Raw genomic sequence first — 24,033 nt, 5'->3', positions numbered from 1 at the left:
AATACAATATTTTAAATTGGGTGTTTATTTAAAATGAAGTTTTATTTTTTAAATATATATTTTTCTTCTAAAATATAAAACTCTGAAATTTAAATTTGAAGTTAAGACAACATATATCAAAGCCTAAATTAGCCTGATAACATAATTGCTGAAGTTTTAAAGAAAGTCAAGTCACTGTACTAGTGAGGTCACTGACTAAGGTTATGGGCCTAGTTTAGTGAACTACTAACCCTTATTTTGCCAGCTAGGTTCTTTCCTGTGGGTACAGTGAGATGATTTTCTCATTTCAGTTTATTCAATTTACTCAATTCAGTGACTAACTCAAAGCCAGAAAGAAATCAGTCAAATTGAAAGATCAGGGGACCTTGTTTCAGTTAGTGAATATCAGTAAGGAATGAATAGATAAGACCTAGTAAATCTCAAACCATGAAACATATAGCGACCAGAAGCAATCAATTTAATTATGTGTAACCAGTTAATACATCTGCTGTTGAAGAAAATTTTAAATGCAAGACATGTTTTCATCAACTATATCCAGCACAGCCAAAGTTAGTATTATAGCAGTATTTTGTTAATAAGTTGTTTAAAATGTTATTGCTCATTTTGATTAAATTCCCTTTTTACCCAAATCCAGCTTGTCACACATCACAAGCAAAAGCTAATCATTTAATCATTTACCATTTCCTAAGGTAATAAAATATAAATCTGAATTAATGTATTTTAAGGCAGCCACCTGCTTGAATAAATATTTAAAGAAACATATCCTTCTAGTTAATATAATTTGGTACTTAAAAGACAGATGCAAAACAAAATTATAATAACTTATTTAAATCAAGCTTTATTTTAAGTAAATAACATTAAACTCAATAGTGGCTCCCAGCGTAAGAGAAAACAGGACCATCTTACAGTTTTAGGCCAATAAGTCTATAATAATGTATGGAGCACTGAGGGAAAGTGCTATAAACATGTCATAAGGATCTTATAATTATTAGTTTTCAATGCTACTTTGTATATATCTTTCCTGCAGATATTTATTTGAGCAATACAAAGATTTTATACCTAATTAAACTTGACTTTGGCTTGGCATGTAAAGTAATCTATAAAAGAATCCATAGCCATATTTCTTTAAATTAGATTATCTTTATTTTTATAGCACCCTTTAATAAATTAAACTATGGATAATTTACCTAACGGATAATTTTCTGCTATGGTTTAATTCGCCAGTGTTCTAAATTCCTGCCAGTGCCGCCTCCCAAATACCAGCTCCTTTTTGTTGGCCCCTGCAGGATAATTTATCTTTATTGCTCTAATGCATGTTTATAAAACTCGTTTTCCTTGGAGTGGTGAATTAACCATTTCGATTTTTTTTTTTTTTTAGAAATAACCAAAATCCAGTGAAAATTAAACCATAAACCCACATTCAAATAATATTATGGACTGGAGTTCAGCTTTCTAGAGCCAGGAAAACTGGGTATAATGAAGTCATTACCTCAGATACACTTACACACTTATAAAGTTAATGCGATGTCATGCCCTACAGTTTCAAACATCATCTTTTACTTCTCTTTTAACTGCAGATTGTCTGCAGATTGTGACTGATCCTTTACCATACTGCATGCACTGTTTCCTACATACAGGGTGCATCTACATGAGGTGTTTACTGTGTAGTTGACTAATTAGTTGTGCAGCAAACGTTGCCTGTTTACACGTGTGCCTCTGTTAAACCAGAATAAACTAATTTACTTTGCAGCAGTCTAGCACTTGTAAATACAAGTAGTATCCTGTTGCAGAGTAAAAATCTCTGCAGCAGCATGCAGGTAGATGCTGGAAGGGCTGGCTGGGGCACGAGAGTGCTTCAGTGTAGAGGCTGCCTGCCAGCAGGCCCCTCAGCAGCACATTGAGCTGTGGGGAGTAGCCTCAGGCTGGCAGGCTGACTCCCCTGAAGCCCCTGCCAGCTGGGACTGCTCTGACTTGGCTCAACATGCTGCACATGAATAAACTCTGGAGCTTATTGCTCCTGGGTGCACATTCAAATGGTGCACCCAGGAGCAATAAACTCCGGCACAATAAGCTCCAGAGTTTAACCAAGCGCATTAAATGCACGTGTAGATATGCCCACCTTGGGTCAAAGAAGTACAGAAATTTCCTGTTCTGTGTTGATGTAAATGAATGCTTCTTAGGGCTGTGTGAAGCTTTGGGTGCTGATACGATTTGGAGGAGATTCAGCCTGATTTGGCGGCCAAATCTCTGGATCCGAATCGAATTGGGAGACCAATGAAAAGGTCCGAACCAGTTCATAAAAGATTCGGAGAGTTGGCAATTCAGGCAGTCCCCGCTCACCACCGCAGGTAGCCGGACCCGGGCTTGGTGCCGGTAAGGGGGAGGGGGGGGCGGGGAGGGGATGAAGGAGGGGGGAGATGAGCATGGGGGGACCCCTGCCTGCTCCCCCAGCCCTTCTAAATGCCCCCCAACCCCTGCCCGTTCTCCTAGCCCCATCAGTGGTTGCCCTGCCTAGCCCCAGCTTCCCAGCTCTTTAAAAAAAAAAAACAAAAAAACCCTGCACTCACCAGTTGCTGCAGTGGCCTTTGGTGCTTCTGGGGACTCATGGCAGAGCCCCCCCTCATGCAGCATGGGGCAGTGGGGTGCAGCAAGACCCGCCCCCCTGCCTGGCAGGAGCTGGTGAGTGCTGGACTTTTTTTGTTTTTTTGTTTAAAGAGCTGGGATGCTGGGGCCTGACGGGACAGCCATTGACGGGGCTGGGAGAGCGGGCGGGTGATGGGGCCTGTTTGATTCAGAGATTCAGCTGATTCGGCGGTGGCCAAATCTCCGAATCGGATTTGACCAAATTGCTTCGGGACAGTGATTCAAATCAAATCAAATCAAATCACTGACCCCTGAATTGGCCAAATCCAGATCTGAATCGAATACTAGCTGCTTTGCGCAGGCCTAGTGCTTTTCCTTTGTTTTCGATGGACTATTGCATATTCATACTACCTAAATATTAGGCCAATCTCAACCACCAGTAACTGAATTTCCTTGTTTTTTTTTGTGTGGGTATACAGTCATATCTCTTCTCTTAGCTTTGTCAGTGCTGGGGTGATAGGGATTGCATTGTATGATTTACTTATCATCATACAGCAAAATCAGACTTCGTGTATCCCATGCTAACCACTAAACAATTTTTCTTCACTAAAAGAAAACATGTGACTCAGTGCCACTGTGGCACATTAAGCAGAAAATTTTCAGCAAAGGGCTCACTCCCACTGTTCTCTCAGGCCTTAAGGCCCAGATCCTCAAGGTGTGTACATCAGCACAACTCCATTGAAGTCAGTGAATCCATGCTATTTTACAGCAGTTAAAGTTATGACCCATTTATTTCAGTGAGTTTAATAAGAAAATGGGAGGCTTTCTGAGTAGGAACAGTAGAATCGAGTTATGAGTGTGATATATTTGGTAAAGATTTCTGTTACACATAACATTATGGAAACCATAGTTTTCAAACATGGATACTTAAAGCCAGGCACCTAAATGTGAGTGAACTGAGTAGGAGTCCCAGCAACACTGGAAAATCAGGTCAAAGCTATTATTCAAGTATTAATTTAGGTGTCTAACTTCAAAAAATTGTCTCTGAAAATGTTCATGTACATTATATCATTACATGTTAATCTTATATTTTATAAAGTGCTCTAATACATGGTTCTAAAACTCAATGTTTTTTGCTAGAAGTACTCATATAGTAGGTATTTAAACTATTCTCTGAAGTAATTATACATTTCTGGAAGTACAATTAAATCATATTCTGCTTCATTTGCATTTCTGCAGGTGAGAAAACTACTCATTTTTGCTATGTGGTCTCCTCACCCCAGCAATTGGAATGCTCACGAGGTTATCTGTTAGTCAATCATAAGCTTATAATTACACATTAGAAAATGAATGGAAGTAGCTAATGGCTTTTCTCCCTCCCTCCTAAGCTATTATGAATTTGCAGATGAAGAAAAACTACTCTAATTCACAGTAACTTATTAAGGGAGGATAGTTAGGAAGAAAATCACACACGAGTTTCTAGCTGTTATTTCCGTACCATCCTCTGAGTATTTCCACAGGTAGAAAATGAAAGAGGAAGACACTGATTTTTTTTCTCTCCCAGTTCATCTCCCATAACCTAGCAGCCATCCTCTCCCCTAAAAGTATATGCACTTTTGAACAAGTTAGTCTCTATGGTGCCACCCTTTCCTACTTCCTACCATTATTGGTGAATGCATATGGCTACAGAAATTAAGATATAATTTTTGTAATAATTTTCCTAGCAAGCAGGAATATTAAAGAATGTATCTCGCCAACATAACTCCACTGTTGTCCGTATATCAGCTGGCCCTACATGATGCGGTATTTAGTACCTCATTGAAGGCCAAATTCACAAAATGTTGAAGCACTGACAGTTGTGAACCCTAAGAGAATTTACACCCCTGAGTTAGGTGCCTAGGCTCCCTGTACTATGCCAGGGGAGAGTTAGACCCCCAAGAATGTGATTCACAGGAGCCAGCAACATATTTGAGGACTTGCATGAACTAGCCAGGATTTACTAAATGATAATCCACTTTAGTAAACTGGTAGGAAATGACTGTCAAATAGGAATAGGTGGAACATAAGAATCAGAATCCTTCTAGCAAGTACTCCAATGGCCAAGCTAAAGAATCATTCTTACTTTCTCTCTGGCCCAGATTTAATTATACTATGCAAATTGGAGCAGCTTCAAGAGAGGAAAGCGAAAGAGCACTTGCTAGTTTAGGGAATTCTCCTTGCACAGCTGCAGGCCACTTCAAAAATGGCTGATTGGGCAAAAATTGGAGCCCTCATTGCATGTGAAAATGTGAACCCTCATTGCATGAAGCTTCAAATGAAAATGTTTCAAAACAGAGCATCTTCTATAACTTGTCTGCTCTGCGTCCGCATCTGTTGCTGTTTTCAGAATGGGAGGGGGAAAGGGAGCAGAGGGAGTTCGGACTGGGGGTTTTTCAGCCCCCACCGGAGAGTGGGGTGGGTGTATTGGAGCTCCCCTGAGCTGGGGGGTTCCAATTCACCCACCCCACTCTCCAGCACCAGTTGGGGAACCCCTAGAACGAGCTCCTTCTGCTCCCTTTCTCCCCTCCTGTTCTGAAAACAGCGCAGGCTGGGAGGGAAGAGGTGTAATTGCTAGGGGAAACAGGCTATAGCTCACAGTCAGTAGCTAGATTTCCCCCCCACCCCTTTCCCCCGCCCCGGGAATCAACAGTGAATTTCTGTTTGTTTTGGGAGATGGTTGTAACTCAGAACGGTTCCTGTAAAGTGTTCTGAGTTACAGCAGGAACCTGCACTTATGTCAGCATCCCAGGTTAATCCTCCTCTTGAGAATCTAGTCCTAACTATTTTATCACTTGCCTGTTGCATGTACATCAAGTGGAAGGTATTGTAGTGCTGCTTGATATATAAGGTTTAGCATGATGTTCCCTTGTAATTTCAATTAAAATGCAGTTAATGGTTGTTATTTTATATACTTACTTTTCAGTATGCAAAGGTGTGATGCGACTATATTGCATGGTACCTAAGTTTTAAACCCTGTCTTGTGATGCTACAAAAATTTATACACAAGCTTATCTTTATGCACTGAAGCCAAATGAACCCCAGTGTGTAAAGTTAAGAGCATGTATAATGGTGTAGGATGGGGGTGAAAGGACAGGGAGTTATGATAAGAATGCAGGGTTGCTTATCAGCTGAATAGGATATAGGATATAACATAAGGAAGAGAAGACCAGCAATAAAGTGGTTAGAATAGTCCAATGCAGTGGTTTTCAACCTGTGGTCCACGGATTCCCAGGGTCCACAGACTGTCAAGGCTTCCACAAAAGATGCCTGTGATCAAATAAAAGTATGTGAATACCTACACTTACAATTCAAAGAGGTCCATACCTCCATTTGAAATTTCCAAAGGGGTCCACACCTCCATTCAAACTTATTTAGGGGTTCACAAATGAAAAAAGTTTGAAAACCACTGCTATAGTGCAATGCTACTGTTGATGATACAAATAACTATTCTGTACCCAGTGTTAAATCCAAAGTGGCTAAAATTTGAAAGGCAGTTTGCTTTCTTTCTCATTTTAATAGGATTACTTTATTATGCTGAGTAAGGGAACAACTCAGTTCTCATTGTTCAGCTATATGACTATAAAAACCTAGAATTTTCGTGTGCATAATGTGATTCATTCTGTAAGTGTTTTAACTTCTGGGATCAACCTTCTCTGGGAGATATCCTTCAGAGTCAGATGTCAGAAGTAAAATAAATGAGGCCTTTCTCTTCGCTCCTAATTGGGCATTTGCAGTTTTTATGGATTATGTTTGAATACCATGAACTCTAACACTGTAGAGCTGAAGACAAATAAGAAAGCCTGGAACCGTTTCTTACCTTTTAAAGGTATGGAGAAGCATGCATGATACAGATAGGTAACATTGGGCAGGGAAATGCCCTGAGTCATCTGCTGCTTGGTGACTGTGTGCCCATCTTGTGGTCTGTGGTAAGTGAAAGAAACAACAGTTTAAGTCAGATCAGAATCTTCTGATCACTGTGGGTAAGGGCAGGTATCTAAGCAGTTACCGCAGAGCAGCTGATGCATGGTAAATCTCAGCTGTCTTAACTTGCTGCCATTTGTAAGTTTGTCCAGCCGGTACAGAATTACTATTGCTCTTTCATACCACACTCCAGCTGTTTCACAGAAATATCTGTCTGACTGCTGTGTTAAGCCCTTAAAGGCTTGATTTTCAGAACTATTTAGATGGCAACCTAGTGGCAACATTAAGCACAAATACTTTGAAAAATGTGACCTTGAGAGTACGTCTGCAGGGCTTTCACTGATGTGACTGTAGTGTAATTTAGAGCTATGTTTACAGTAGCTGGCTCAGGTACCAAAAGCAGTATAACTACGGCTAACGGATCCAAGCTAAAATTTTCAAAATCTCTTCTGAAAATTGGACTTTGGGTCCTAAATGAGCAAGGATGTGCCTGTATTGTGGCAGTTCTGTGTTCCCATCAGGACATTCCTGAGCATGCCCTTCCCACTTATTAACACACAACCCTAGAAATGTGATGAGACTGCTCTAGGGACTTCTCTCAAGACCTCAGTCTCCAGGATGCAAGAGAGTGGCCTCAATGGGCTGTCCTGGAGTAGTCCCCTGATGCATTTCTGGGTGTGGCGCATGTATATGGGTGTGGGAAGATGGGGGCATGTCCTGTGGTGTCCTAGTCTGGTCGTACTGCCATTGCATTGCAGACAAACCTGAGACTTTACCCTAGATTTATTTTTAGTGTAGCAAAGTACGTTCATAAGATTTTTTTCTCAATAAGTTAGTAAGGACTCTGAATTCAAATTACCTATCCAGCATGTTTGCAAAGCTGCAAACTAATATTTGATGGAAGGCTGCCAAAGTACAGTGTCATACATTCAGGAAGTTCAGCATAGAGCCATGAATAAAATTATGCTTTATGCTTAAACCTCCAGAAACACCAGTTAGAGGGCAGACTGTAATGTGAATGTCAAAAATGCCATAAGTAACTGATTTCTTTGACTGTTTTACAGCATTGCAAATGCTTACATATCAGGTTTAAACCTCAGTGCCATAAAGTCCTTTGATGAATAACTTGACTGAAAACTACCAAACAAAAAAGTCAGTACTGTACTTGAGCATAAAAACAGGTTTATCTAGTCCTTTTGTAACTACCTTCATCTTAATCTCAACTTCCCTCGGCTAAGTGGGAGCTCTTTCTGTTAGAGGCATGCTTGTGAAGTAGTTGGTTGCTACTGGGTTTGCTACTGAAGGGGAAATCTACTTTATGATGCAGTTTAGTCCAAACTTCCATCCCTTTAGTGTGTCCCTACATTCATGAATCTCTTTGCACAGTTTTGAAGGTCAGTGAGTGAATAACCAGTGAAATAAATTCATGCAGCTACTCATAGCTTGACTAGCCTCAGAAGAGGTTTCCGATTATATCAAAATTTTGCTTTGTGGTGTTTGTGCTAATGCATGAGAACCAGGAAGTAGAACTGACCAAATGCTGGCACTTTATAGATGTCATAGATATTAGGACTGGAAGGGACCTCATAAGATCATTGGGTCCAGCGCCCAAGGAGCAGGAAGTCAGCTAGGGTCAAAGGATCCCAGCAAGGTAAGCATCCAAATGTTTCATAAAAGTGTCCAGAGTAGGTGCTTGCACCACCTCTGGGGGGAGTCTGTTTCAGGCCTTGGGGGCTCGGACCATAAAGAAGTTTTTCCTTATGTCCAGCCTGAACCAGTCGTGCAGGAGTTTGTGACCCTTGGATCTTGACATACCCTGGGGTGCTCTGGTGAAAAGGTGTTCTCCCAGATCCTGATGCACACAGCTTATGTACTTACAGGTTGCCACCAAGTCACCCCTGACCCTGCGCTTCTCCAGGCTGAAGAGTCCTATAGCTCGCAGCCTCTCTTCATAAGGCCTGTTCTCTTGCCTTCTGATCATGTGTGTGGCTCTCCTCTGGACTTTTTCAAGCTTCTCCACATTCTTCCTAAATTATGGAGCCCGGAATAGGACACGGTACTCCAGCTGCGGCCTCACCAAGGCCGAGTACAGTGGGAGGCTGACACCCTGGGTCTTGAGATGCATTGGTAGATGCAAGCCAGAGTTTTATTCGCTTTGCCAGCTGCAGTATTGCATTGGTAGCTCATATTTATCTTGTAGTTAATCATGACCCCCAAGTCTCTTTCGGTCATGGTGCTAGTGAGTGTAGCATTGCTGAGCCTATAAGTGTGATGCAGGTTTTTATTCCCAAGGTGGAGCACCTTGCACTTCTCCATATTGAATGCCATCAGGTTTTTATCTACCCACCTTGCAAGCCTATCGAGGTTGGCCTGGATCACCAGCCTATCCTCTAGTGTGGACACTTTTCCCCAAAGTTGGTGTTGTCAGCGAACTTGGCCAGTCTGCTTTTGACACCAGTGTCCAGATCATTTATAAAGACATTAAAGAGTACAGGTCCAAGAATGGAGGCTTGGGGGACACCACTTGTCACTGAGTGCCATGTTGATTCATTGCTGTCAACTACCACTCTCTGGATCCAACCCTGTAGCCAGTTCCCTAGCCATCAGACTGTGGAGTAGCCGAGGCCGCAGTTTCCCAACTTTTCCATGAGGACATCATGGGACACCAGGTCAAAGGCTTTTTTAAAGTCCAAATATATGTTATCAACCTCTTCCATTTTGTCCAGATGATGCATCACCTGGTCATAGAAGGAAGGGGCAGTGGGAGGGGAGGGGAAGGAGGGGCGGTGTTGATCTGGTCCACCACTTCCCTTCTGTCCCCCCTCCCATTCCACTACAATGGACTCACCAGCTGGAGGCAGCTCTCCATGCTGCAGGGTTCTACTTTTCACTGCCTGAGTGTTGCGCTGTGGCTGTGCATACGCACAGGCATTTATCTGTCAAATTATCGGCTGCATCAAGCCGATTTCCGATGCAACCAATTTTCTTTATATCAGTATCAACCCAGTATCAGACCAACGTATCAGCACACCTCTAGTAGTAACATCTTACTTATGGAAATCAAATGAGTTACTAATAGTTTTGAATAGGCAATTGGGAAATGCTGCGTTCAGGATATTCTCTGCTGTCCTAGGAGGAGCTCACAGAAGGAATTCTTACCTATGTGTACCCTTTCTTAGTTCCCCTGTCTATAATGAGAGCATGGTGGGAGTATGATACCTCATCTCTGTTCCAGTCATTTCTCCATAGTTGCTTCCATCTCCTCAGAGCTATAATTTGGGTGCTTTTATTGTGACCATACAAGGAAGGGGTAGAGTTCTTAATCCCTCCCTACTTGCGTTAAGAGCTAGTAGTAAATGATTATTTGCTGTAATGAGATTTTATCTTAATGCAAAACCCTGGAATTGAACTTGGGCAATGTTTATTGTAGAGGGACGTACTCTGTATCATGCCTCTCAATTAATGAATAAATAAACCGCTAAGTGCAGGTGAGTCTACAGAGTTTTTTGTAATTCAAAGTAAATCTTTTGCATTAAGGTTTGTTCTCATCAGCATGCATGAGTACCTCTCAGTGGAACTAGACCTATGTGAATCAGGAGGGTATCAAAACCATGACGTTAAGTAATTTGCAATTCCAATATCAAGTCAAGTGAGAAAATAAAGAACAGATGACTAATCCCGCAGTTTTTCAAAATGTATAGAGCAGAAAAATATTATCAAACCCATGGGGCAGATTTAACTTCCTGCCAATTTGAACTAACCCATGTGACAGAGCAGAGCTTCCTTTTTTTTCTCTTTATCTTGCTTTTTGTACATAGTGATGGTTCTTTGAGTTTTCTGAGATAGGACACTTTGGATCACAGCCTTAACAAATAGCTCAGTTTCAGCCCAGAAACCTAGCTCAAATTAGCAGTAGTAAGGAGAAACACAAACAGAGTACTAATCTAAACAAGTTCAACTCTACAAAACTGGTTCTGTCACTGTGGACTGCCTTAATTAACTTTCACCTGACCCATTCTTTCATGCAGTTCACACTTCCTTGTTTAGGTGTCCTTTCCTTCAACTCATTGTTCCAGTCAGCCTCTCAATGCTCCATAATCTTTGTGTTCCCATTAAATTAATATCCACTTTGTTATGATGCACTGCCTGCATCTCAAGATGTAAAACCTCTGTTGTTAGACTTATCTCTTTTGTGAAGATATATTTGTTCAAGGTTCTTGATCCTGGCATTTATGTATGTAACTTTGCTCCTTTTCTCTTTTTTTTCCCTCCTCTTCCCTCTTCTATAACCCTCACCTTTTATTTTATTTTATTTTTTTGGTTTGGCTTTGTTACAGAAAGCCTTGTAATTTGCACCATCTAGAACGGTGGTAGATGCACACTTCGGGCTTGCCTACACAAAGACACTGAGGATGGCTAAGGGCTTGAACACGCATAAGAAATTACTGTATACGGTAAATGAGGGTGCAGATTCTTGAAATGCCTTATCAGGTACCTCATGTTAACTACCTTGGTTGAATGCCCTCTCCTAAATTGCAGGACCTTTCACTGAGGGGTAAACTACTATGGATTATCTTTAATTTGCCACAGGATACGAGTGTGCAGATGGGCACCCAGCAGCAGGGCGGCTAACCACAAAAGATACCACTTGTACAAGATTGGGTTGCACGAAATAGCTGTAAAAAACAAAAACAAAACACCCCTCTCCTACTAAGAATCCACAAAAAACAAAGCAAATTCAAAATTCCATTAAAACCTCAGTGTCTTCTATTTACATATGCACAAGGAATCTCAATCAACAAAGTCACTGACATCCAGCATTTTTCCAAATGCTAAACCCCCATCCACAAACCTTGTTGTCTTCAAGACAACCCCCTTGGATTCAGTGGTTCCTCTCTTGTCTTCAGAATGATGCAGGTGACTTCTACTCCATCCCATTCAAGGTAAAGGAATCCAGGATGCAATTCCTGAGCCAACCTTCAAGTATTTTCAGGGAGATCAAATTTCTTTTTGTGTGTCAGCTAGGTAAGTAAAGGTCTATTGAGCTCTGTATAATAGTAGTTGTCATATTAATGACCCACACTCTAATTAGGGGGCCCAATCCTTGGGGCTACTTGGGAGTTTTGCAAGATCAGGTTGTTGAGAACCTGGAGCATGTCTGCATTTTATTTAAAAAATATTCTGTGCTTCAGTTTACTGGTTGCATTTTGAGCTGCTTGTTACCAAGTTTACTTTTTTCTGAAAACTCTTGCTGGGTGTGGGGAGTAAATGATCAAGATCAAAAGAGAGAGAAAATCTGTGTGTATGTATGTGCATGTATGTGTAGTAGCTATGTCTAGGGTGGGTGAGCACTCGTCTATTGAGATTATTGTGACTTACTGACATTTGACATTTGAATAAATCTACCTGGGCAATGCAGTGGATATGCTAAAGAGACTGTCTGAGCAAAGAAGTAGTTTTCTTCAAATATCTCTGCAGATAGCTGAATCTGGGGTAAAGTAAAATTACCAGAAAAAATAAGCAATCCAAAAGATACATAGGCATTCATAGAGAAAACTGTGGGCAGAATATGACGTAAACATGTTTTTACAGTGGAAGAATGGAGAGTGAGGTGTTGGCTTGACAGCCTGATTTGACTAGGGTCAGAGAAGGTGAACTGAACTAAAATAATATCATGTCTCAGTTAACAAACCATGATCTGCACAGGATGCTAGAGCAGCTGAATGTGGCCCAAAGAACACTTCAGAGTGGCAGTGGAATGAATTAATGATTTTTTTAATTTATCATTTATTTATATATTATTTGTATATTTCCTCTCCTGTTGAGTAAAGAAAAATGGTTCATAAAGCCTGTGCAAATCCCAGCTCTGTGGGTGCCTATACATAAGCAGGGAGGCTGCTCTGACAAGCTGTAGTTCATTTCGCGCCCCACAGCACTCACCAACTTGTTCAGATACAGCTGAACATGGCAGAGAGTGGCACATACCATTTGACAATACTGAAATACTGTCACCCGACACGTAAGGAGTCTGACAGATTAGCACAGGACCCAGGGCAGCATGCATGGGTTTAAGATCTGGGAAGGATCTGCACCCTAAGAGTCTACCTAGAAATGCCAATTCAAGGACAGTGACTGCTCAGATTCTGAAGGAATCTAAGGAAGATCAGGCCCAGTGGTTTAGGATGTCACATTGGTGAGCATTCGGTCAGATGAAGCTTGACCAGATCTGTGACACAGATCTTACATTGCCAGCTGCCCTGCCATAAATTCCATTATGAAGCCAAATAACCATAAGCTATAACATTCTGTTTCACTAGAACTCACCATTAACTTAAATTATTTCATTAGGGCTCTCTGCTGAGAAATCAATATTCTTTAGATAAACCTTTCTCTGCAGCTGCTATAATAACCTCAGTGACGAGTAGTTTTCCATTTGAGGACCCACACAGAGAAGAAAACGAAGCAGCGTGAGGAATAGCAATTGAACTAAACATAGGCTAATTTAATTATACGCTCAAATTCCTGCTAACCTGTTATCTCTGCCATACAAGAGTTTTAATAAAACTTCACCATCTTATTGATAAAATTGTCACTCATCCTAAATTAATTCTAGCCAGCTGGCTGTGCCAAAGGACTTTTATCATTTCCAGTTCAGACAAGCAATAAAGGAGACAGGACATGTGTTGTATGTTACTGTCAACACTAGATTTTTATTTGTTAGGGAACTGGGTTTGTGCGTAAGTTTAAAATGGATCCTGTTAGCCTGAGGTAAACATGATTTATCAAGCCTTGAAGACCCAGTATAAACATTTTATAGTTGTTTTAAGTCTGCAGTACGCACAGATTTTATAAGAGTACAACTATTTTAGTGAAAATATTACTAAAATATTTTGTAACATATTTTACCAAAATATTTATACTGGTACAACTTTATATATCATTATAACTATGCTTTATACTAGCATAATTTATACCAGTAACAGAGAGAGTTAGTAGGGCTGTGCAAAGCTTCGGATGCTGATTCAATTCAGAAGAGATTCAGCCCGATTCGGTGGCCAAATCTCCAAATCTGAATCAAATCAGGGGACCAATTAAAATTTGAAGCTCTCGGAATCTTTGGAAAAGATTCCGAGAGCTTTGATGATTCAGACAGTCCCTGCCCGCTGCAGCAGGGAGCTGCAGCTGGACTCAGAGCTGATAAGTAGGGGGTGGAGGAGAGGGGGGCTAGAGGAGCGGGGAGGGGACCATGGGGGGGACCCCTGCCAGGCCCTGTCCTCTGCCTGCTCCCACAGTCCCCCCCATGGCTGCCCTGCCTGACCCAGCTCCGGCCCTTTAAGAAGAAAAAAGAAAACAAGAAAAACCCACAAGAAGGACTCACCACTCCTTCAGTAGCCTTGGCACTTCGGGGAGCTCTGCAAGAGCCCCCCATGTGGTGTGGGGCAGTGGGGGACAGTAGGGATCATCCCCGGCCGGGCAGGAGCAGTGAGTCCTGGGGTTTTTCTGTTTTTGTTTTTGTTTTTCTTAAAAGACCAGAGCTGGGACAGGTGGGGCAGCCATAGGGGGGGCTGAGACAGTGGAGGGGGAGTGGGGGGCAGTGGGGCTCGCCCCCTGCCCGGCAGCACCCGGTGAGTCGGGTTTGTTTGTTTTTTTTTCTTTTTCTTCAAAGTGCTGGGAGCTGGGGCAGGCAGGGCAGCCATTGCAGGGATGAAAGAGTGGGCAGGGGATGGGCCCATGTGATTTGGCCAAATCAGTTCAGGACAGTGATTCGAATCAGTGAATCAAATCACTGTCCCCTGAATCGTCTGAATCCGAAGCAAATACTAGCTGCTTTGCGCAAGCCTAGTAGTTAGGTGTGTTAGTCTGAAGTCAGGCAGAAGGCAGGCTAGAGATGTACCTCCACTGACTGACTAAATGAGAGATGAAGCCATGGCTTACTTCAAGGATAGTGGCTTACTTTGGGATAGCAGTGGAAACTATACTGCTTTCAAAACAAATTTATGTCACATAATATGCAGTTTGCACAAGGGATGTTTTTATGTGGATAAAAAACAGCTTATGCTAAAAAACTGCAGTTACTCCTTTCCCCATGAAGGGAATGGCATTCACCCATCTTCCCTTCTCCTATCTAAAGGCTTCCCTCCCTTCTCTGTTTTTTTTTCCCTCGTATAAGGCAGCATAAGGCAGCACAGAGATGCATGTTATAGACCAGCTGAATCAGAGATGCATAAATTTTCATGAGCAAGATGCATCTGATGAAGTAAACTCCTGCTCACAAAGACTTATGGATTTCTGATTCTGTTGGTCTATAAGGTGTATCACTACCCTACCTTATATTCATAAAGAATTAGACAGGTTCTCATTCCTTCATGGGGAAAGAAAATAACTGAATTTTTCAGCATAAACTTTTTTGCATCCGAATAACGTTCTTCTTGCAAATGGCATATAATGTTACTTTAATCTGTTTTGAACACAGCATAGTTTCCACTGCTATCCCAATTGCTTTACATTTTTTCATACCTGGATTGGCCTCTCTGAATACCTGTATGTTGGGTACTGTTATAAGGTTACTCTGAAGAGATGTTACCTTCCTGTTTAAATGCTATCAAAGACTATGTCACTCTTATAACTTCTGTGTCCCCGGGTTCCTCCTCTCTTCCTGTTCAAGTGACCATTTTCACATTTATATGATGGGGTTAAACATAATAGTTCTACCTAGTATTTAGAAGAAGTTATAGCTGCTGTTTTCCCAGACTGGAGAAAGGGTATTTGGGGCCTGTAAGCTTGTGAAATATCCAACCCACACCCATCTAAAAGATATATAACCAGAAAAATATTGCTACTTGTAAGACTCAGGTATGTCTCCTGTAATTCCAGCTTGTTGTGAGTTTGCCTATCGACAGTTCATGGCAGCCACACCCAATGATCCCATTTGGTCCTGGGAGGTGGTCTTGTCTGCTGGGAGGAAGAAGATATCCAGTCCTATCCTAACAAGAGTCAGTGAAATGCCACATCTCCAGGAGGCTATCACAGCAAATCATAGCCCCCCTTTAGCCTCAATGCCACTAGCAGTAGCAAAAGTAAAGCAAGATTTTGGAGGCAAAAATAGTTCCCATCTATATGGCAGGATGAAACTGTGGTAATCATGCACAAACAAATGTCTTTGTCACTGTTGAATCTTTCAGCACAGTTGAGTTTGTATGTAAAGAGGTCTGTTGACAGTACTGCACATGCCCTGTGAATCAAAAGGGAAGTATTAACATGGGTGGGAGAAGATCTTACAGTAGCCCTTCATTGTTCATATCATGATTCTCAACCTGGAGTGTTTTGAGACTTTCAGGTGTGCTATGGGGTGCCACTCACTGTCGCACAAGATAAACCCAGAAATTTAAAAAAGGAATTCATAGTATTAAAAAACAATCTGTTCTGTTATGGTCTTTCTGAGTTCTTTGCAACAGAAGAATTCCTCTATTACGTTTACATATTAATAAAAACAGGTTAAAATTAAGAGTTGGCATTTTTGGAGGGGTGCCTTGGATACGAAAAGATTGAGAAGCACTGGTCTAGATCTTCAAAGATATTTCAGTTTTATACAGCCTCAAATATGCACCCTGTCTGCTCACATAAAGAAACATGTTTGCTGTCTCACCTTTTGTCACTAACCCAATGGTCAAAACCCATCGCAGGCTCTTCAGCTTTGAAGCCTGCAGTTTAGTATGAAAGCATAGGAAGGAGAACATGCTCAAAGCAGTTCATGGAGATGTTGCTACACACTGGCTTTCATAAGTCATTCATCTGTGTTGTAACACACTACTCAGAAAACGTATGCCCACTTATTTTAACTGCCTTTACATTTGCAGCCATAATCCAAGTAGTCCTGACTTCTAGTTATTAAAGAGCACATGGGAACAACTCGCCTGTTTCTTGCTTTTCAGTGAGTTAGAAATTAAATACTTGAGGTTAACTTGGTTCAGTCGCATCCACCAAGGCCTTGCATTGTTTTGTGTTGCCAAGTCAGAAACTTCACAGATGGCTGATGACTTTTATTAAATATATATGGGTTTTTTTGTCCAAACATTTTGTAACTGTATTCTTAGTGTAGCTTCCCTATTATCAAATATTGACAGTCATTTAGCCTGAGATTATGTCAACAAGAAGCTTTTTTTAAATGTTACTATCCATATGCTTGATTACATAGATATTGAATCAAATATTGAGCTCACCCAAAGAGCAGCACCAATGAGGCTGGGCAGGCAGGTTAACCCTTCCCTGCCTGCTCCCCCGGGGTAGATAATGCAGGAGCTGCAAGTAAGTGGGAGGAGGGGTGGCAGGAAGACAATGAGCCTGAACCAGGCCAGCAGGGGAGTGGGTTGGGTGGGGTGTTTACACTAGAGTATAGCCTAGAGTGGCTACATCTTAGTGCAACATGAGCTGGGTTTCATAGATCAGAGATAATCCTGCCCTGGAGTGGCCTAACTTTGAGCCACATAACAAATATTTATCTGATACTCTCCAAAAATAGGGCCTTTGGAGTATGCTTACTATTTATTTATTTAGTACATAAAGACTGCTTGCAGATGTTAAAAAAAAACAAACAAAATGACGCTTTACTTAAATTTCACATGCCCCTGTGCTGAGCTCAGCACATGCCAAGAAGAGGGAGTGCCAGAGGCAGATCAATGTGTGGGGCCTGGGCCCAGAGGCCCCTGCCAATCAGGGGCTGCCTGGGGCACCAGGGGCAGCACATTCCAGGTGGACATCCTGCCTGTAGGCATCCAGGGTGGGCAGTGTGCGCCTCCTCCCCTCTGGCCAGGCCAAGGCTAGGGGTGGGTGCAGGGTTCCCTGCGAGTGGTGGCAGCTTCCCAGGGCCATCTGCAGCTGTCTGTGAGTGGCTACCAGCTCCAGCATCTCTGGGACAGGATGGGATGGCAGCTCCAGCCCACCCCGCCGAGGCTGACAGGGGATGGGTGGGCAACCTGAAGCCTGTGCCCTGGCCCTGGCCCCATCCCCAGCCTGCAGCGGTGGGGGACCGCAGCCCCAGCTGTGTGACACCTGCTGCACAGAGGGGCTGAGCTGGGCCAGGGCCAAGGCCATTTTCACCTCAGTGGTACTTTTGCCCCCTAGCTCACCCCTGACGCACCAAGGACACTGGGCGGGTCCAGCCACAGCCCCCCGGTTGGGGAGAGGCAACCTGCCCTTGCCTGGTGGGGGGCCTCCAATGAATCTTAATCTGCCACTGGGCTGCACATTAGTGGGGCCTGGCTCACCCATTATCTGTGTAGATTGGGCACTTCAGTGGAGCTTTTTTGGTGCCTTTCCGAAGAGCTGATTGATATGGCTTAGTTAAAAGCATCAAAAAGCCCCACTAAAGCACCTGCTTTATACGGATGCCATGGATCCAGGTCGCAGTAAAGAACTGCTTCTAGTAAAACGTGATTTTGTTTTTCAGGGTTTTTTTTTAATATCTGCAAGCAGCCAAACTGGTTAGTTGCTCTGTGAAGATGGAAAGCTAATATGGATAAAATGGATAACACTATGGAGCCTACATATTTATTTTTTTCTGCCAGCCTTCACCACAAAATTGAATGGATCTTGGATAACTAACACAATAGTGATAAGGAGATAAGAACTAAGGCTAAGAAAGGGAAAGAACCAGGTCAGAGACAGGATGTATTTGGTAGATTTTTTTTCAAATTGATCTGGACTGAAGAAATTTACCTTTAAATAAATTTGAAGTAATACCAGAACTGTTGGCAGATATGTTTGAGAATGAGTGGGGGTTCCAGACAGATGAAGAAGGTCAAGCCTCCCTTTAAAAATGGAAGAAAAGAGAGAAAGGAGGAGAATGCTGAGAAATAAAGTTTGGTCAATGTAACTTCAGGGTGATAAGAAACAGCCAGCATAGATGTGTTATGCATAAATCATGTGAAACCAACCTAATTTCCTTCTTTGACAGAGTAACAGGCACTATGGGTAGGAAGGAAGCAGTAGATGTGCTATGTCATGACTTTAGTGAGGCTTTTGTCATTGCTTCACAGATTTATAAGCAAACTGGGGAAATATAACCTAAAGGAAATGATGCACAGCTGATTGATGCACAGCTGATTGGAAAACTGTCCTGAAAAAGCAGTAATCACTAGTTTTCAATCAAACTAAAGGAATGTAACAAGTGGAATTTTGCGAGGGATGGCCGTGGTTCCCGTATACATCAATATTTTTATTAATGCTTTGCGTCAAGCAATAAAGAGTACACTAAATTTGTAGATGATACCATGCACGGAAGGCCTGAAGGTACTTTGGAGCACAAAATTAGAATTTTAAATGATCCAGCCCTTGGAGCTCTAGCAAATGGCCCAGCTTGATTGCAGGAAATCGTACTGGGTGCCTGCTGTCAGGTGCCTGCCATTCCCTGGACTTACAAGGAGCTCAGTCCTTCCTTTTGCTGAGTGCTGGAGCTGTTGTAGAAAAATAGAAAATTCCTGAGCTACGTGTGCTCCCTTTACTCACCTGCTTCCTACCTCTCGCTGACAGCTCAAAGCAGCCAAGCTCAGTTGAGTTCCAGTGAAGCTCCAGGGGAGGAGGGAGTTTGTGGGGGGAGGAACAAAGCATTCTGGGATACTAGAGGACTGCAGGTAACTTAAAGTTGGGAGGGGATCTGGGACAGAAGTTTAATAGACTGGTTTAACCTAAATCAGTTAAGTCCGATACTACATCCATCCAGGTTTATCTTAAACCAGTTTTGGCCATTTTGAAACTAGTCTGTGAGCACTGCACTTCTGTTCTGTTACAGGTTTAAACTGGTTTCCAGTCACTTTTGTCTTTGATTGCTTATGTGTAATTCCTGTCCCTAATCACAGAGAGCAGTGAAAATGTGGGGAATAATAAGTTGTTTCTTACTTGTTCCACAATTTTTCTCTCTCTGAACAAATTACCTTCTTAGGTAATTGTTTGTATGATTGTTTTCAGTTATGTGAAGAGTGAAATGTATTTATAAGACCAGGTTTATTCAGTACTGAAATCTAGACTCTTTTGTCCCCTTTAATCTTCGCTGGGGATACAAAGAGTCCAGAATTCAATGCTGACCAAAGCTGGACTTAAAAGATGTTCCACTTTTCCCCTAACTGAAAACAATCATTTTTACCTTCTTAGCTTACCTATAGCCAAGGACCTGGCACACGGGGAAAGACTGGCTATAGATAAGTGACATACCATATTGACACTGCTGCTGAAAACATACCTCTATATTTGCCAACAGGCTAGTCAACACATGGGTGGTATATTTGATAGTGCATAATTATGTACAGAGATTACTGAGACTCCAAGCATTAAAATACTTAAATATCTTTACCAAGGAGTCTGTGTTGCCTCTGCAAAAAATTCATGTTTTTTTGGTATACAGGTTCTAGGGGCCAAACCATCGCTTCCTGAGGGTGATGATGATGGTGATGAGACAGCTGATATTATGAACAGAAGAATTGCTAAACTGTACATGGTAAGCAATGAATGTTCCCCCTTTTGCAGCAAGATACACTTGAAATAACAACAGTCATCTAGTATGTTTAAATCCGCTATATTCTGGTTCTGGGCCCTGAATCCCAGTTGTGTCGATTTGAACTCGGTGAGCCAGAGGTTCATCAGGTGTTAATCACCAGAACTCAGCTGAATTCAATACAGCCATATTTTTTACACTGTTTGGATCAGACCTTTTTTTTTTAACTATGCTATACAAAACTATGGCCTGGAGCCAGGATATTGTATCACTTGGGAGACTTTTATAACATGTTTCTAGTACAGTTTATGAACTACAAGACATGGGTGGAATGGTTAATAACTTTTAAATTAGGTTTTGTGACATATTTTCAAAATGAGGGCATGGCTTTATTTGTCATATGATTTAGTTACTCTAACACAGTTTAAAAGATGTACTGTGGTATTTACCAATGAAAATCCTGAAAAGTTTGAGTGTGACACTATTTGCGTTGCTGTTTCTTCCCCATAGGAATTAAAGGCAACTGGCTTAATGTTAAGCCGATAAAAATGCAAAATAATTACCAACAGGGAGAAGGAGTTAGGGTAAAATTGTGGCTCCATTTAAATCAACGGGGATTTGCCATTAACTTCAAAGATTTCAGGATACAGGAGGAGTTGCTTGTGAGGAGATGATAAGGCCCAAGAGTCTCAGCAATTCAGTAGGATCTATACAGCCTATGGAAGAATTTACTTATTTTTTAACTATGAATCATTCATAGAACAAAATATTTGACTAGCAGATAGGGGAAAAAAAGGATTTATTAAGTTAGTTGTAAGAAAACTAATCATCAGTGACTTGGGTGTAGAAAGCACCCTGTTCATATTCGCAGATGACACTAAGATGTGGGGTGAAGTGGGTACGCTAGTAGGAAAGAACAGGCTGCAAGCCGATCAAGACAGGTTACAGGGGTGGACCGATGAGAACAGGATGGGGTTCAACACTGACAAGTAAAGGGTAATGCACCTGGGGAGGAAGAACCAGCGGCATACCTACAGACTGAGGCACTCCCTTCTCGCCAGTGTCGAGACAGAAAAGGATCTTGGAGTCATCATTGATGCCACAATGAACATGGGCCGACAAAGTAGGGATGCGGTCAGGAAGGCCAACCATACCTTGTCGTGCATCCACAGATGCATCTCAAGCAGGTCCAAGGAGGTGATCCTCCCACCCTATGCGACACTGGTCAGGCCACAGCTGGAGTACTGCATCCAGTTCTGGGCACCGCACTTCAGGAGGGATGTGGCCAATAAGGAGAGGGTCCAAAGGAGGGCGACCCGCATGATCAGGGGTCATCAGGGCAGGCCCTATGAGGAGAGGCTGAGGGACCTGAACCTGTTCAGCCTCCAAAAGAGAAGGCTGAGAGGGGATCTAGTGGCAGTCTACAAACTAGTTAAGGGGGACCAGCAGGCATTGGGAGAGTCCCTGTTCCCCCGAGCACTCCCGGGAGTTACAAGAAACAACAGACACAAGCTAGCAGAGGGTAGTTTCAAGCTAGACATCAGGAGGCACTATTTCACTGTCAGGGTGGCTAGGACCTGGAACCAACTTCCAAAAGAAGCGGTGCTGGCTCCTACCCTGGGGGGTCTTTAAAAAAAGGCTGGATGAACATCTGGCCGGGGCCGTTTGACCCCAGTACTCTTTTCTGCCATGGCAGGGGGTCGGACTAGATGATCTCCTCAGGTCCCTTCCGACCCTACCAGCTATGAAACTATGAAAAGAAACCAAAACAATTGCAAAGATAACAGGACAGCTCCCTGTGTTGTCACCTGATATCCTCTCTTAGATACTGTTTTTGCTTAAAGCATGGTATTCTTCTCGTTAGAGTTTAATATGTTACATAACCTATGTAAAAGTCTACAAATATACTTCCTTTCCCAAGTGTAAGGATTAGAGGAAGAGTATTTTTTCTGGAAATTTTTGGGGAATATTTTATTTGGAAAAAATCTATGAAATTATCTCCTCTTTCCAAATATTCTCAAATTTAGCTTTGAAAATATTTCAGTCTGTAAGATGAGTGAATTATGGTGACCACGTTTGGAATAAGTTATTCAAAATATAGGGATATTTATTAAATGCATTTTACAACAAATCATGTGTGACTAACTAATAGACAGCCATCACTCTTCGCAAATGTCATATCTATCAGTGATAGAGCTAATCAACATTTTTCTTTCAAAACTTTTTTTGGACAAGAAAAATGGGCTTTTTTGACTATGAATAAATGAATTCCATGAACTGCTGTTTAATGGAAATTTTTATTTTTTTTAACATCTCAAAAATATTTAAATATTAAATATCCTTCTTCATTAATACTTTTGCCTTTGATTTCTTTTCTTTATTTGCCACTTAATTAGAAACCTATAATTATTTTGGTTTATTTGGAGGAGGAGAAAGGGTGAGGCTTGAAAAGTTATAAAGTTTCAGAACTTTTGGAATAATGATAAAAATGATTGTTTTCAGTTATGTGAAGAGTGAAATGTATTTATAAGACCAGGTTTATTCAGTACTGAAATCTAGACTCTTTTGTCCCCTTTAATCTTCTCTGGGGATAGAAAGAGTCCAGAATTCAATGCTGACCAAAGCTGGACTTAAAAGATGTTCCATTCTTCCCCTAACTGAAAACAATCATTTTTAGCATTATTCCAAAAGTTCTGAAATGATTCCTTTATGATATCTTGCTATGTGTTCCCTCTCTCAAAACTATCTATATCCAGTTCTTATTTATTATTCCAGCCCTGCAAAAACTAGTCCATGCTTAACCTTACACTTGGTGAATACACATTCACATCTTTGCAGGATTGTGGACAATTTTAGTAAAACGTATGAATGTTAATTATGAACAAAGTATTCTTATGCAGTGTTCTACATGTATTTAAATAATAATGAGCCAGCTTTCATAAAATGTTCTGGTTATCCTGTGAACTCTTCTGTTCGTCTCATTTCAAATCCATCTCTTAATTCAGTTTTGTGTGTGCTGGAATATAGTGATGAACAATGACAGTTGAATCTACAGCATAGATTCATTATATAAATTTAAAATCTGTATCCCATTATGATAGTTGACTTAGGTTTGAATTATGCAGCTGTCTCTCATGCCTTCACAGTGTATAGTTATCACATAACCTAGAAAAATTATGTAATTAAAATCAATATTGAACTATTTCAAATACAAAGGAAAGATCAGTGGAAGAATGGCACATTTAACCACATTGATAGCGTTATTGCTGGCCAATCTAGCAATAAAGGAATTAATTTTAAAAGCCATTAAAGATCATCTCCTTTTTCTGCGCTTGTAAATAATGACACCTGTTGGTAATTGTGGGTGTGAATCATTAGTCAGGTTGCAGAGCAGACCTGATGTGGCTATTTCTTATGATGTAAGAGTAGTTCATGAGTAAAGGTATTTTATCCATGAATCTTAGGGTTGGACAGATTTATAGTTAGCTCAAAAGCTGTAGTTCAGGACATGATGAGCCTTTGGCTACAGGAGGAATTGCAATTCAGTAGTGCCTATAGGGTGCATGGAAGAACTTATTTTTTAACTGTGAATCATTCATAGAACAAAATATTTAACTAGCAGGTGGAAAAAAGGATTTATTAAATTATCTGTAAGAAAGGAAACCGACACAAAAGTAATAACATAGCTCCCTCTGTTGTCTGTAAAGTGAAAAGAATCAAACATTTAAAAATCCCTTTAGCTGTCACTACTTTTCAGTCACTCACAGATTTTATCAAGTCTTTTCTAAAAGAAAGAATTCACAAGGTTGATATCATATACTTGGATTTCAGAAAGGCCTTTGACTTAAAATTGGGAAAATGCGGCCTCAACTACTTTACAATCCAGTGGCTAGTAACTGGCTCTGAGATAGGACTCAAAGAGTATTAATGGATGGCACTGACTCAATATGGCAGAAGGTGACCAGTGGTGGCCCTCAGGGTTCAGTACTCAGACCAGTGCTTTT

General features: G+C 41.5%; 1 protein-coding gene across 1 annotated transcript in view; it reads left to right on the top strand.

The window, feature by feature from the left end:
* SCIN (scinderin) overlaps positions 1–24,033 on the top strand; it is a 91,712-nt gene that overhangs the window by 47,278 nt on the left and 20,401 nt on the right. Inside the window, exon 5 of the mRNA XM_006261770.4 lies at positions 19,940–20,032. Within this exon, the coding sequence (XP_006261832.1) occupies positions 19,940–20,032 (93 nt within the window). The remainder of the gene's footprint in view (positions 1–19,939; positions 20,033–24,033) is intronic.

Source organism: Alligator mississippiensis, chromosome 5 (assembly GCF_030867095.1).
Source record: "Alligator mississippiensis isolate rAllMis1 chromosome 5, rAllMis1, whole genome shotgun sequence".
Classification (NCBI taxonomy): domain Eukaryota; kingdom Metazoa; phylum Chordata; order Crocodylia; family Alligatoridae; genus Alligator; species Alligator mississippiensis.
The sequence above is the reverse complement of the archived record's forward strand: the minus strand, read 5'-3'. Positions and strand labels throughout refer to the sequence as shown.